At 53.5% G+C, this 15833-nt stretch overlaps 1 protein-coding gene across 1 annotated transcript in view; it reads right to left on the bottom strand.

The window, feature by feature from the left end:
* The window catches only part of NXN (nucleoredoxin), a 66169-nt gene that overhangs the window by 20952 nt on the left and 29384 nt on the right, over positions 1-15833 (bottom strand). The window contains exons 2-7 of the mRNA XM_053275414.1: positions 9373-9490; positions 9020-9153; positions 8130-8230; positions 6321-6427; positions 4238-4417; positions 8-132 (exon numbers count right to left, since the gene is read on the bottom strand). Of these exons, the coding sequence (XP_053131389.1) occupies positions 8-132; positions 4238-4417; positions 6321-6427; positions 8130-8230; positions 9020-9153; positions 9373-9490 (765 nt within the window). The remainder of the gene's footprint in view (positions 1-7; positions 133-4237; positions 4418-6320; positions 6428-8129; positions 8231-9019; positions 9154-9372; positions 9491-15833) is intronic.

Below are 15833 nucleotides of genomic sequence, written 5' to 3'. Positions count from 1 at the left end.
ACCGTACCTCTCCGGCCACGAAAAAGAGCAGCGGGGCCTCTTCCTCTTTGGCCCTGTATTTGGCAATGATCTTCTCGGCGATGGGCTGGATGAGCTGCTTGGCCGCTTCCGATTCGCCATCGTCATCCGAATCTGGACCAAGAGAGAAGAGGGCGGGAGGTTAGGAGTCAACGGAATAGGGACCGAGCCACGGATGGGGAGCGGCTTCGCTGACAGCAAGGAAAGGGCCGGGGTGGTTGGGTTTTTTGCAATGAAGGGACAGCCAGCTTCTCAGCTAGATTTCCACCGGCGGCTCCTTCCTCCCCACCCGGCTCCTCTGAAGAGAAAAGCCTAGACTAGGGCATCCATTGCAGGGGCCGGAAGAGAAGCCAGAGACCTCTCCGCATTTCCCTAGCAGTGGAGGCCAACTTTAACTGTAAGCCCCTTCTGCCCATGCATGCACGGCGCCTGAAAGGGGTCTCACCCAAGCCTGGGCAAAACAAAGGCTGGCCGCATGAGCTTCCAAGTTTCCAGTCCTCACGCTTTCCCCCTTTCTGCTGCTGCACAAGGCTGGGGGAACGAAACCCCTGCATGAGCTTCAAGAGGCCAGTGCTCACGCCACAACAAGGAGACACAGAGCCACCCTTCTCTCTCATTTAAAATGGAAGGGGCAGAGACAACCTCACCCGCATCCCAGTTTGCCTTCAGGGAGTGGGTTATTAATGGGGTTCATTTCCCCACTGATGAGGCAGCGTTGGCTGTGTTCCAGATCCCTGCTTGCCGGCTGACCTCCCCTGAGACTCCCCCAAAGTCGGTGGCAAATGGAGAGGATGCGAAACCGATTAAGGACGGCTAGGGCTGTGCCTCCATCTCTCTCTCTCTCTCTCTCTCTCTCTCTCTCTCTCTCACACACACACACACACCCTCCCTCCCTCCCTCCCTCCCTCCCAGCCACTCCAAGGCCTCGGTTGTTTTTTCAATTACAGGGAGTTGCCAATTCAAGAAAGGGAGGGCGGACACAAAGGAGGAGACCAGGGCTATAAAATGCCATGTTAAAATTATTTTAATACTTTTTTAAAAAAACCTTCGTTTTAATAACCTATCTGATTCTATCGTTTTTACCGCGTCGTGTATTTTCATCTGTTTCGACTTTTAAATATCCTAAATTTTTGTACACCGCCTAGAGATGTACGTATCAGGCGGTATAAAAACATGATAAAACCAATCCATCAATCAACCCGGCTCCTGCTGTCAGGCTGGATGCACGAGAGAGTGACTGTAGCTTTGCATGCACACAAGGTGCCCGGTTGACTTCCTGGCAGCACCTCCAGGTGGGGCCGGGAAGGACTCCTCCCTGGATCCTTGGAGAGTGGCTGCCAGTCAGTGCAGACAATAGTGAGAGGACCAAGGGTCTGACTCAGTAGGAGGCAGTTTCTTGTAGACCCTATGATTCTCCTGAAGGTCCACATGCAAAACCAAGGCAGACCCTGCTTAGCAAAGGGGACCATCTCTGCTCACTACCACCAGGACTGCTTCTCTTCCCCCAGCATTGTGGCACAGATCTCTCTCTCTCTCTCACACACACACACACACACACACACACACACCCCTGAATTGGTTTGCCGAAGATCCAGTTTGCCGAGAAGAGGATTGCTCGCCTGATGCAAGCAGTGGGGGGGGGGCGCACCCACCCCCGGGGCTGGCTAGGCAGCCCTGCTAGACACACACCACTCGAGGGACTCATTACGAGGCCTTGACATTTATTGCACGCTGCAGAGGCAGCGTTCAACCCGGCAGGGAGTCCTGACAACCGAGCAGCTGCAACCGAGTGGAAATTCTTCCTGGATTATCCGCCCCCCCAAACCCCCCCACACACACCGCCGCATCCCAGCTGGGCCCCCGCGATGGCCACCCTGCAGGCAGGCACGGAGGGGGAGTTATGCTGCTGGGATAAGAAGCCTCTCCAGAGCTGTCCATCACCAGCAGGATAGGCCCCTGCCCACCACCAAGGGAGCCTGGAAATCTCTCACCTCCTTCCCCGGCTACAATCCCTGGCGGGGGAGAGTTCCTGTTGGGTTACAGGAATAAATAACCCAGGGCACAGTTGAGAGCGAAGGACGAGGGAAAGGGGCCCCAAGGGTCCGAGCTGGGCCATGAATTACCGGGGCGGGGCGGGGGGGAGCAGAGCCGCCCACCCAAAAGGCCACGATAACTGCACACGCCCTCATTTGGGGCTGGCGTGGTACATTTTATGCATTTATAGTCACATGTCCCTATGACCTTTTACATTTTGTACTAAATCTTTCCCAAGTGTTTCGTGGCTCGCAGCCCTTAAGAGCATTTGGGGTGTGTCTTACTATTCCCCAAGAGTTACCGGATAGGGACCATTCAACCCTCACGTGTGGACATCTTCCAGTTCCTCAATCACAGGAAAGGCTGCAGAGGTCCCTCTTATAAATGAAAACGGAACAGATGCCCAAGCCTAATATTGTAATGAGAAAAGCCGTCTGGCCAACTTGGCATACCCTGACCACAGCCCCCCCCCCCAACCCTGGGGATCTCGGCGTATCAACACCTCCGCTCAGATTCCTCCGTCGGAGCCTCAATGCTCTGAACAGAATATTCCAAACTTTATGGATCAGGACATGCCGGGCTGTGCCACGGTTACGTTTCGAGGAGTTGCCAAACTGTGGGGTATCCGCTCTGAGCTGGGCGTCCACATGCACAAGCAGCGGAAGGAGTGCTTTGAAGCACCCTGCAGACAAATACATGGCTTGTTAGAAGAGGGTCAGTGGCGAGGAGCGAGATCAGACTTGGAGCAAAGCAAAGCTCTAACTGCCTGAAGAGATTCCACATTTGCCCCGCTGCGTTCCCCGCCCTGCCTGTCATTCATACAAACCCCAGAGGGCTCAGCTGGGGCACTGTAAAAGGGGGAAAGCTGGCCCTGCACTCCAGGGGGGCGGGGGGCTTACAAACCATCCCACTTCGACACAGCGTGAGTCCTCAGTCGGGGGAAACAGAGTCGGCCAGAGGGGGTGGAGGGACAAGCGACGCCGGGGATGGAACTCCCACGGTCAGAGCCATGATCGGGTGCGGCCCAAATGCACGCTGGAGCGGCCCATCCTGTTCGTGGACAGCAGCCCCTTGGGGGTGGGGGGAGCGCTTTGAGGGGGAGGTGGCTTCCCTCTGGCTGACAGCCGTCAACATTTCTACAATCTTGCCTGAATTCTGTGCATTTGAGGACGATCCAGAAGGCCGTTCTTGTAAGTTATATATACCGAGGGTGGTATATATAACCTGCATCAACCTGCATTAGGTGTGCAAATTAAGGACCTCTGCAGGATTCTTCTTTTGCATCACTTTCCCCGTATCTGGCTCCTACAACTATTTCTACTATTTATATACCGCTTTTTCAACCAGAGTTCTCAAAACACAGGGAAATAAAGACAGCCCACAATCTGAAAAGAAACATGAGGTAGACACCAGCAGCCGCCACTGGAGGGATGCTGTGCTGGGGCTGGATAGGGCCAGTTGCCCTCCCCCTGCTCAATACAAGAGATCCGCCACTTTTAAAAGGTGCCTCTTTGATTCAGTTAGCAGGGGTAAGTTCTTATCAAGGGCTCATCAATCAATGTATTAATACTAAAGAATGCTATAAGCCTCTCTGAGCCTTAGAGATGGAATGAATGAAAATGGGCAAAGAGCTACACACGGCCAGAAGGACCCCCACCTCTCTGGCCCCTAGAAATCTAAGAACTGCCCGCCTGGCATCTGCAGTTTCGGGCAAGCATGGCCTGCACACAGTCAAGCATAACTCCACAATCACGAGGACCAGAAACTTGTGATGATACACTCATAATCAGCTAAATTTCACTACCGATAGGAAGAGAGCTGGTCTGGTGGTAGGTAGCAAGCATGACTTGTCCCCTTAGCTAAGCAGGGTCTGCCCTGGTTGCATATGAATGGGAGATCAGAAGTGTGAGGGGATGGAGCCGCTCCGGGAAGAGCATCTAGGTTCCAGGTTCCCTCCCTGGCAGCGTCTCCAAGGCAGGGCTGAGAGAGATTCCTGCCTGCCACCTTGGAGAAGCCGCTGCCAGTCTGTGTAGACAATACTGAGCGAGATGGACCAAGATGGACTCACTACTCCTGAGTCTCCTCCTGTGGAAACGAAGAGCGTGCACACGCACACACACACAAACTTCTAGGTATCCCACTCCACCCCCACTTGGCGACAGAAGAAGAGTCAGGAGTTCCCTACCTACAAAGAGAACGAGGCAAGGGCCCTCGTTCAGTTGCACAGCGTTGGAGTCGGTCAGCTCCAGGACGGGCTTGGGGTGCCAGGGGAACTCCCGGCACTCGATGTCGTTCAGGACTTCCACCCGGCCTTGCCGCGTGATGACGTCTCCCTTGGGGTCCAGGACAATGAGGGTGGGGATGCCTGAGGAGGAAGAGAGAAGCGTGAGTTTCTGGGAGGGCATCAACAGGGCAACGTTTTAGGGGCGGGCGGGCAGGCATTAAGAGCCTCTCTGGCTTGGCAGTCCAGTCCAAAAGATCAGACAAAGTTTCCTTGTCTCACGGTGGTGGGCAAATCTGCCTCCGTTCAAAGCTGTATTCCCCTGCGCTGACCCCACCCCAGCAGTGCTGTCTGTGTCTAGTGCTAGCAAGAGAGCTGGTCTAGTGGTAACAAACTCGGGTTCTGTCGCTACCACATATACTGCCGCCAGCGATACGACGACTGTTGATAAGTAAGAGCCCAACATCTCTGCGCCGGGGTGACACTATCCCGTCTCACAGAAGGGGGATAACAGAGCAGACAGATCAAGAGTCTCTCGCAAAAGGGATCCCCACGTTGCAGAAAGAGCGCACCATTTCCCCAGCACGCCATCAAGACAGCGGAAGTCCAGCATCATTTTTAACAGACTGCAGTGGAGGCAAAGGGTTAAGGCTCCCCTTCTCCCCCCCCCCCGGCAGACCCCTCCCCAACGCAGCTGTTGCTGAGAAAAGAGAAGCCAGGCCAAGCCCGTCAAGCTGGTGATGCTTGGGATGCTGTAACCTGGCCCTTTGGGAGCCAAATGCTGTGACCGGTCTCAGCCGGTGGCTTCTGGGGTCTCCTGGGGAGCCACGGCATACACACAGCCCCCCCACCGCCATCTCTAGCCAGCCAGGCACTCAAAACACAAGCGTTTGGAGCAGCGCCTACTGGGGTCATATTGGTTTGTTTATTTGCTTTATGTATCGCCCCTCCATAAATGGCTCAGGGTGGCTCAGTTAAAACCAATCAACCCGTAAAATCAAAAACTAAATCAATCAAACCATTAAAATCATTTACATCTTAAAAACATTAACATTAAAATCATTTTAAAAATCAGCATTAAAAATTTAAACCATGACACTAATTTAAAAGGCTGGGTGAACACATGTGTCTTCTGCGCCTTTTAAAAAGTTGCCAGAGATGGGGAGGCTCTGGTTTCAGCAGGGAGGGCGTTCCAAAGTCCGGGGGCAGCAACGGAGAAGGCCCGTCCCCAAGTAGCCACCAGATGAGCCAGTGGCAACTGCAGACAGACCTCTCCTGATGATCTCAGTGGGTGGTGGGTTCATGGCAAAGAAGACATTCTCTTAAATACCCAGGGCCCAAGCTGTTTAGGGCTTTATAGGTTATAACCAGCACCTTGTATTGTGCCCGGAAATATATCGACAGCCAGTGTAGTTCCTTCAACACAGGAGTAATACGGTCTCTCCAAGATGATCCAGAGACCAACCTGGCCATCGCATTCTGGACCAACTGCAGTTTCCGGACTACATACGACGACAACAACATTAGAGCAAAAGGGATCCATTTCTGTAATTCAGCCATGAGACTTGCTGGGTGACTCTGGGCTTCTCTCTCAGCCTAACCTACTTCACAGGGTTGTTGTGAGGAGAAACTCAAGTATGTAGTACACAGCTCTGAGCTCCTTGGAGGAAGAGCGGGATATAAAATGTAAAAAATAAATATAATATAATATAATAAAATAAATAAATCACAAACTACGGATCGGGGAATAAAGGAGAATACGTGTCCGCCATCTTGGATCACTTGGAGTTTACGCATCTGCCACCTCGGATTGGGGTGAATGACATCATCACAAACTACACTGTTGAGGTGTCCCTACAATGACCCGATTCAGTTCATATTGGTCCAGGAGTTGCGAAGTTGATGGGGGGGGGGATACACAGGGACACACACACACACAGAATGCCGGGTGATCTCATAAGCCTCCTGGAAAGTAGGCTAAAAATGAAGGTTACGCCAAAGAGCCACTCCTGAAGTTGGAAGAGAAGGAGCGGGATTCTTGCCCTACCTTGGATGCCGTAAAGGCGGTTGAGACGTGACCGCCGGGCTTCGTCGGCGTACGGGACGGCTACCCAGGGCATCTCGCTGAAGTACTGCTTGAAGGAGTCCTCCGACCTGGAGCGGAAAAGAAGCTGCGCTTTAGAAGACCCATGCGGAACCACGCCTGGAGTCACAGCAGGGGCAGCCACAGGGCGGAATTCTGCAGAGGAAAGCCCCCTCCAGGCACGCCTTCCTGAAAGAGCTTCTACCGACCAGGAAGGGGGATAACGGGAGGGGCTGGGGCTGCAGGTAAGGGCTTGGTCAGGCGGTTGTTTGATTAAAAATAAAAAAAAGAAACTGCAAGCTAATCAGGATCTGTGTGTTCTGGTGTGTTCGTATTGCACTCGAGGACTTTGTTATTTTCTAGTATTTTAGTATTCCACTTCTAAAAGGGTGTGGAAATGATAGAGCCTGTATAAGAAGGCAAGGAGACCAGATTCTTGGATCTGAGTTTGAAGAGGGGAGGGTAGAGCCTGGCTGGGAGTTGGTCATAGTGATTATTATTGGGTTTTTAAGTGCCAAGAAATCAAAATGCGAAGACCTGTATGCGAAGACCTGTATGCGAAGACCTGCAGATCTTGCAAATGCCATTGGTTTTGCATCACGTATGGTGCAGACAAGATGTAATTTGGCGCAGAAGGGATATAATTTGGTGCAGACGAGATGTAATTTATTCAGGTTTTGCTAGTTGGGGAGGCAGGGTTGGAAGTAAATTAACTGCCCCGCCCCAGTACGAAAACTCTCATTGACCCCCCTTTTGAGTTTGGGAGACTCCAGTCGGCCAAGCCCCACACCAGCTGACCAGGTCAACTGGAGGCTGTAGCTGAGTGCTTTGCATGTAGAAGGCCCCAGGTTCAATCCCTGGCAGCATCTCCAGGTAGGGCTGGGAGAGACACCTGCCTGAAACCTTGGAGAGCTGCTGCCAGTCCATGCAGACAGTCCTGAGCAGCTAGATGGACTAAGGGGCAGACTCGGTGGAAAGCGGCCTCACTAGGAGAATCCATAGCTAGGCAAGCCCTCTCTCCTGGTGTGGCTCCCCTGCAACTGGTATTGAGAGGCATCTTGCCTCTGAGGCTGGAGGTGGCCCACAGCCACCCAACTAGTAGCCATTAATAGACCTGTCCTCCGCCACGGCAGGGAGGACATCTCCGGGCAGGACTAGGAGAGATTCTTGCCTGAAACCTTGGAGAAGCCGCTGCCAGTCAGAGCAGATGATACTAAGCAAGACAGACCAAGGGGCTGACTCAGCAGAAGGCAGCTTCCTACATATCTATGTTATTGGACACCTTTCAACCCTGCCTCCTGTCCTCACGGTAGGGATGTACACGAACCTGCTCAGAGGCCCTTTTTTCAGAGGTCTGAACACCGAGCGGATCGAAGGGTTCGAAGGCATTTCCCCCACCGGCGCTCGCTTTAAAACCGGTCTGGCGGGGTGGCGGCATACCTCCCTGCAGCCGTCGGCTCCTTGTACTGGAAGTAGCGTGTGCGCGCCATGCACGTTGTGCTCACCTGCGTATGCACCAACGTGCACATGCGCACGCGCTACTTCCAGTCACGTCTGGTCCGAGAGTGGATGGGGAGGCAGGGAGGTACACTGCCGCCCCGCTGGACCGGTTTTAAAGTAAGCACTGGCGGGAGAAATGCAGCGGGGCGGGGGGGGGAGTGCACCCTCCCCTGCCCCTAAAGTTATCCCCACCACCACCTTCGAACTGCAGGCTCCATGCACATACCTACCCCACGGCACACATTCGCTCCTCCGGAAAGGAAGCAGCGTTACCTGTCTGCACTAACAAAGACGATCTCGAATTTCTGGCCCGATTCCTTGATTTTCCGGAAGGATTCCACCAGGACCCGGGTGAGGCTTCGGCACGGAGGGCACTGTAGAAGTAAGACGCAGGGAAGAGGGGATGTGAGTAGACAGGTAGCATCCTAAGCAACGAGAAGGAACCGGCTGCAACGGGGGTATACATGTATTCTTATATATCTGTATCAATACAGTTGTCCCACGCCAACCGCAAGGGTTCCGTCCTGGGAAAACCTCACAGTTGGCGAATTCACAGTTGGCGAAATCCATGGCAAACGGGGTTAGGGGAATCGCGGTTGCGAAAAGATAGCAAAATACAGTTAAAAATAGAAAAACATATCTCCAAATCACGTCAGTAAGAGGAGTGAAGGGAAACCCCCAAAAATCACCCTCGAAGCCCCCAATTGCCAAAAAATGCCACCAAACCGCGGATGCTCAGGTTGCAGTTGGCGAGATCCACCACAATTCCCCAGTTGTGGATACTCAAGACTGCAATTGGGAAACCTGCGGTTGGCGAAGGATGACTGGATTTACTCTTCAGGTTCTTTTCATCGGGGTCTGAGTTCAAATCTGTTTCTCTGATCCAAAACCGTAAGAAATTGAACCAAACTGGGTCCCCATTGCTGGACAACTCCCATCACGATTCGGCCACTGATGGAAGCTGCAGGCCAAGAGGCGGCGACCCAAGGCTGAGAAAAGGGAAAGTCGTGCCCCCGAGTCGGTGTCGACTCATGGCGGCCACAGAGCTGAGAACCACTGCAAAAATACAGGGCTCAGAGGGGAGGGGAAGTGCTTTGCCCATGCCCAGAGGCACTCTCACACACCTTCTCCACCCGAAGGAGGCAAGCCGGCCCGTCACTCACCCAGTGCGCAGAGAAGTAAACACCGACATGGGAGCCCTCCAGGGCACTGCTGTCCTGAGACTGGCCGTTGTTCCGGAGGAGGGGCCCGGCAACCACCTCGCTGAAAGGCTTGGGTCCCCAAGGGAACTCCAGACCTGGAGAGAAGCAGGACAAGATGGGCAAGGGGAAAGAGGGAGCAGGAAAGCCATGAGAGATGCAAGGAGGAACCCCACCCACCTTTCTCTGTCCGCCCCCTCAAGGGAACCCATAGCTAAACTAAAAGACTCACAAGCAGTCCCACTGAAATTCGAGGGACAAATCAGTCATCCCCAAAGGATGTCTCGGCAGAGCCGCCCCTCCAGAGACCCTCTTACCTTCTGGGTCATCTCGGATTACCAAGAGGCCGTTCCGGCAGACCACCTTGCCAGTGGCGGCGTCTATAAATATCAGCGAGGGAATGTTGGAGACGCGGAACTTGTTCCAGAGTTTCAACTGAAAGAGAGGAGAGGGAGGCGGTCACAGACTGGAGGGCAAGGAGGGAAGTGATCCAGCCCAGCCGTTCTCCCCTGGCCTTTCCCAGACTGCACATCACTCAGGGCAGGGACCTAATAACCTCCTTGACAAGCACTCCTGGGGCTTCATCGCCACAGTTAAGGCAGCAAGGCTGAACTGAATTTGAGCCAGCGTGGTGTAGTGGTTGGAGTGCTGGACTAGGACCGGGGAGACCCGAGTTCCAATCCCCACTCAGGCATGAGACTTGCTGGGTGCCTCTGGGCCAGTCACTTCTCTCTCAGCCTAACCTACTTCACAGGGTTGTTGTGAGGAGAAACTCAAGAATGTAGTACACCGCTCTGGGCTTCTTGGAGGAAGAGCGGGATATAAAATGTAAATATAAATTTAGACTCATCCATTAAACACATCTGGAGTGGCCAGCCTGAGTTACGGTTGGACTACAACGCCCATCACCCCAAAGAGCAGCCGCAGCTGGGGATTATGGGAATTGTAGTCCAACCGCAGCCGGGGAGCGCAGGCTGAGAACCCCTCTGACTTTGGGTCGTGAAATCCGGCTGCGTCTGCTCAAAAAGCACTCAGGCCAGTGAGAAGCCAGCCCACACTTTTAAAAGGAAAGGACCATTCCTGCACACAAAGTGGATTTTTATAGGAGTTTCTGTGATCTTTGGAGCCGCTTCAGAACGTGTTTGCAAAACGCTCCCGCGAGAAGCCGCTGAGTGTCCACTTAAAAGGCCTAAATCCCTCTGTTTATCTGGCCAGGCCCAGCACCATCCGAGAGCAGACTCGGCACTGGGACGGCATCGGCTTTCGCTGGCACAAGGACTGGCGGGAGGGTTGGTGACCACATTACAGCCAGCCGATGTGGCAGGAGCTCAGAGACCAAGAAGGCGGTGCCGCCCGGATCTGTGCAGCCCCAAGAGGGAAAGGTCAGGAGGGAAGGAGAGGGACCGGCCAGGCCAGAGCTGCGTCAGGAAAAGAAAAACGCCGAGCCTGCTCCATCCATGAAAGGGGCCGGCGCCCAGATCACGTCAAGCCAAGTGCCGAGGGGGTGCTGAGGTTTTAACCACCGCATTTTTACCAAGTGTTCCGCGATGGAATGATCGGATCATAAATCCCTCGGTGAAAAGACGGAGTCATCACTTGGGCTGCGTCAGGGGTTTCCAAAAAGGAAAATAAAACAGCACAAACCACTGCCCGGCGCTTACGGCAGCAGGGGGGAAATGCCACAGCACTTAGGAAAGCCCCTTGACAGGTCCCCAAGGGCCCTGAGGGCTCCGTGCAACGATTCTTACGGCTGCTTTGTAAGGTAGGCTGCTTTTATAAGCCCCTAAATCAGGGCTGCTCACTCTTGGCCCTCCTGCAGATGTTGGCCTACAACTCCCATAATCCCTGGCTATTGGCCACTGTGGCTGGGGATCATGGGAGTTGTAGTCCAAAAACAGCTGCGGGGGGGGGGGTCTGAGTTGAGCAGGCCTGCCCCAAATACATCCTGGCTGGTTAATCCAATGAGTCTGAATCATGTCTGCATATGGCTGAGCCAAGAGACTTGATGCAAGAAAGACCCACCCACCCACCCACCACAGGGAGCAGAAGTCTTAATTAGTCGGGCCAAGTCTTTACTGAACAGGAAACAGACACAGTCCCTGGCAGCATCTCCAGGTAGGGCTGTGAGAGACTCCTGCCTGAAACCCAGGAGAACCTGCTGCCAGTCAGTGCAGACAAGGATACGTGTGCACAACCTGAAACTTGAGGGGGGTGGGGAAGGGAGAGAAAGGGTTAATTATGTACAGGAAGATGCAGGTCGGTTTGTGCAAAGGGAAGGTGGGCTGTATCGGCAGTCTTGCGCTTCAGCGACTCAGCGCGGCAGAAGCGGACCGTTGCTTTCAATCCTTTATAGCCAACTACAAAGCAGCATGGGAGGCGGAAGAGATTGCCCCCAAATTTCTCTCTCAAAGAGAGAACCCCAAGCGGAGCTAATCCTGGACTATTCTAGAAGCAACAGATTTTCGGTATTTGATTTCCTTAAAAGCCCAAGCAATCGCTTCTGAGAGGCCCCCTGGTGCTCCTGACGGAAAGCCCAGCTGTTTTTCGTGGAGGTTTCAAAGCCTCACGAGAGCCGCCTCCTTTTAGCGACAAAAGCCCCCTTGGCCCCATCAGCCAAGCAAAGCATTTCTGTTTTGTTAATTGTATTTGTCACAACAATCGCTGGCTGGCTGAACACAGGAGGGGGGGGGAATCGGTCGCTCTGCCAGGCGGGCTTGTCAGCGTGCCAGCGCGCTTGTCAACAGAGACCCCTCAAGAGACGTGCAGAGACTTCACTTGTCAACAAAAAAGAGCGTCAAGTGGGGCCTGGGCAGCGTTTGCCCCATGTCCAAGCACCGACGGAGAAACCACCTGTAAAAGGGCAAGTGGCATCACTCGTGCGCATAAGCGTCAGGGCGAAAGAAGAAGCCAGCTGAGAAAAATGGGGAAAAACGGGAAGGGATGATGACTGGCCGTGGACAAAAGAGTCAAAGACAGAGAATTACTTACAACCTGGTTTTCTTTTGTCCCACTGCTAGATAAACAGGCGCGGCAGGTTTTGGAGCTCAGCCCAATAAACCTGCGGCACCTGTTTAGCAGAGGCAACTGTAGGATAGAGACAAAGAGGGGTTCCCAGTATTTATACCGGCCTGGCCCATCCAGAGCCTCTACTGCCGGCCAGTTGCTGGTGCTGGAAACACCCCTGTTCTCATCTGCAGCTGGAGAAGCCTCAGGGGGGGAAAGGTGCAGAAGAGATCAGGGGCCTGGAGCACCTTCCTTATGAGGCAAGCCCACACCATCTGGGGCTCTTTGGTTTGGAAGAGAGGCGACTAAGGGGAGACATGAGAGAGGTCTATGAAATTATGCATGGTGTGCAGAAACTGGGTGGAGATCATTTCTTCTCCCTCTCTCACAACCCTAGAACCAGAGGTCTTCCCATGAAACATTTAGGACTGACAAAAGGAAATGTTTCCCCTAGATAGGCTTCCTTGGGCCTGATCCAGCAGGGCTGTTCTTATGCTCTTGGGGTCTCGGTGTACAACACACAGACGCGTTTCCTCTTTCTCCTCTTTCCTGCTGGTTGCTGAGGAGAGACTGGAGCAACACCGCGCACACAGATGACCGCGCACCGGTGCCAAAAAGAGAAAGTAGACAGAGTCAGTGAGCCTCCGCGCAGGGAGGAAATCGCGGCGGCGTTTGTAGCCACAACAGGAGACACATGGCGGCGAGTAAACAAGGAACCCCAAATAAAAAACAGGCCTCTCCCCACCCCCCACCCCCGGCTGCCACACGCACTCGGCGCCTCTGATTGCAGAGAACTTGGCACCACGTGCTGCTCCTTTGATTTGTTTAGATACCATCACGGGAAGCGCCAGGGAAAATCCATCTTGTTTGTCATAACAAACCCAAGGTAAACAGCAAGGCCCTTGCCAAGAACCCAGGCACACAGCGCCCCAAGGAAGAGAAAGCCAAGGAGACTGCCAGGTGGAGCTGTTCCGCGGGGGGAGAAGGGGACGGTGGGCTTGGGGAAGGGGCCAAGAAGCAGGCTGCCCCCCAAGCAGGGAACAGAGGGCTGCCTGACTGGCCCAGCTGACGGCAGGCTTCACGCCACCTGCCACGGCGCTGGCAAGGTCCAGGCAGGGCAACCCGCAGCTGGCCCACAGAAGCCCCCCGGGACCTGGCTGGGTAAGCTGCCAAGAGCGCCCAGGGCCAGACCACAGAGAAAGGAGGCAGGCGGGCCAGGCGGCGCGGAGAAAACCCTGCGCTTGGGTCCAATTCTACAGCGCTTCTGGCATTTGCTCCGGGTCTCATGCATGGAGGTATTTATGGAGGACCTGAAAGGGGGTTTGCAGCCGCCAGCACGGATCATCTCTCCAGAGAGCCAAGCTGTAGCGGCCCAGCCCAGGGGTGGACCTTGCTGGGTCTTCTCATTTTCAGAACTCCTGTCCCTGCCGGGGATGGATCACTTGTTGTAGTTTTCATTGCCCTTTTATTGTGTCCGCCAGCTTGTGAAAATGTCATTTTTTTAAAAGGTGGGCTAGCAATACATGGTAGCAGGGGAAATGGCTTGACTACCAAGCTGGAGGCTGCCGGTTCAAATCCCCGCTGGTCTGTTTCCCAGACTCTGGGAAACCCCTCTATCGGGCAGCAGCGATACTGCAAGGTGCCAAAAGGCATCATCTCAGACTGTGCGGGAGGAGGCCATGGTCAACCCCTCCTGGATTCTACCAACGACAACCACAGGGCTCTGTGGTCGCCACGAGTCGACGGCACACTTTCCCTTTGCCAATACATGGAAATATATAATATGCCAACGCTTGATACTGCTATGCTGCAGCCCTGTTTGAGAGAGGGCTCCAAGCACATTCGCTGAGCCGTGAGCCCCCCTTGGAGGTGGGTCTCAACAGAGCTCTCCTCATCATCGTTCCATCTCCTCGTCCCCCACCACACCTTCATGACTAATCTCCGGCATGGACGGAAAAGCCTGTTAACTTCTGCAGCAAACAACACCTGTTTCACAACACTACTCTGTAGATAAAAATTGCAGGCAGCCATGTTGTGTCTTGTCCTGGTTGTCTGCAAGACCGTGGACAGCTCTGAGGGAATAAGTTGATCTGACCTCTTGGGTAACTCCGTGTCAAGGGAGACCATCTCCCGGGATTGGGATTTGGGCTCTTCGAACTCCCCCTTGCCCGATTCGGATACACCTTCGCTTCTGGGGTCTGCTGCACCTCAGCAGCTGGTACTTGGGATTTGATGGGATTTGCTTGGCTCTCCCTTCTTGAGGTCCAAGTCCTTGCTGTCACTGGGCCCTGACATATTGGTCCATTAGAAACAGAACCAAATGGTTGCTCATGTTTATATTTTCCAAGGAAAAAAAGCAGCCATGTGTCTGTGTTCGGACAGCTTTTTGGTGCCGCTCAAGATATTTTTGCACCAAGCACAGGCTAATCTAGTCTGTGTGACATCTCTTGCATCCCACCCTGGCAAAGCGACACCTTTTAACGTGGCGATTCTCTTTATTGAGCAGGGGGAGAGCAACTGGCCCGCTCCACCCCCAGCACAGTACTTCCAGTGACTGGTGCTGGTGTCTATCTGATGTTTCTTTTTAGATTGTGAGCCCTTTGGGGACAGGGAGCCCTCTTATTTATTTGTTATTTCTCTGTGTAAACCGCCCTGAGCCATTTTTGGAAGGGCGGTATAGAAATCGAATGAATGAATGAATCCGCAGAAGGCCCCCCCCATCTGCTCAACACCACCACCCTCCACTCCCCACTTCCTTCCTTCACTGGAGCCAAGGTTTCTTAAGGCTCCTGAGTCTCGCTGCGTTTGGACTCCGTTTTGCTTTTTTAAACAGCTTTTTAAAAACTCCCCGTGCTCTCTGAATGCCCACCCATAAGATTTCTACCAGCTGCAACCAGCCAATTATTTTCTCTCCGTTCACTGTTACGTTAGGATGCACGTTTCCTTCCGGTTTGCCTCTTCCATGTAAACATCCCACACTGAAAGACACATACACCGTAATACTGGGGGGAGGGTGGGGGGACGACTCCAACCATAGCTATTTGGACATCATTAAGGACATAACAAATGACTCCTGGAACTGAATTCCACCAGAAACCCAGATGCTGCTTATGGGCCATTTTTGGTCCTCCCAAGTCACAGAAATCTGGCTAGGAGGGAAGAAGGTTGGAAGAGATTCCCTCCTTCTGTTTAAACCAGAATGGCCAGATTTCCCAGGAAATACTAGACAACGGACCTAGAGATGCGGCAGAATGAGGCCGAGGAGATCCTACATTTCTGATTGTTTCCCTACCCCAAACCACAAGAACCAAAAAATCTCTGCAAGCAGATAAAGAGCTCTAGAACTTCTCTCCCCCGAGGGGCGCTTTCCAGATTACACCCGAGAATGGCAGTACAATGCTTCAGCGTGGCAGGAGCGTATTGGAAACGACCCCCAGAATCTCAAACTCCTACCACAAGAAATGACAGCTCTTTTTCTGCAGCGGACCTGCAACGTTGCGGCACTAAATCGAAAAGATAAAATCCGAAGGCAGGCGTCGGAAATGTGAACGGCACCTTGCTGTCAGTGCGGGAACTGCAGTGATCCCACGGGTGTGTGTGTGTGGTTTTGAGATCTACCATTCCGCCCTCCCCGGGCCCCACTCTCTCCTGCCATTCTAGGCCTGCCGGGTTTCCAGTGCACTCAGCAGAGGTAGGCAGACATGCTCGGGCAGAGAAGTTTGGGTTTAATTTGCTCCAATTATTTGCATTCTTGGCAGAGGCTCCCGGCCAGTCA

Source organism: Hemicordylus capensis, chromosome 12, assembly GCF_027244095.1.
Source record: "Hemicordylus capensis ecotype Gifberg chromosome 12, rHemCap1.1.pri, whole genome shotgun sequence".
NCBI classification, from domain to species: domain Eukaryota; kingdom Metazoa; phylum Chordata; class Lepidosauria; order Squamata; family Cordylidae; genus Hemicordylus; species Hemicordylus capensis.
This window is presented reverse-complemented; position numbering and strand designations above follow the sequence as displayed.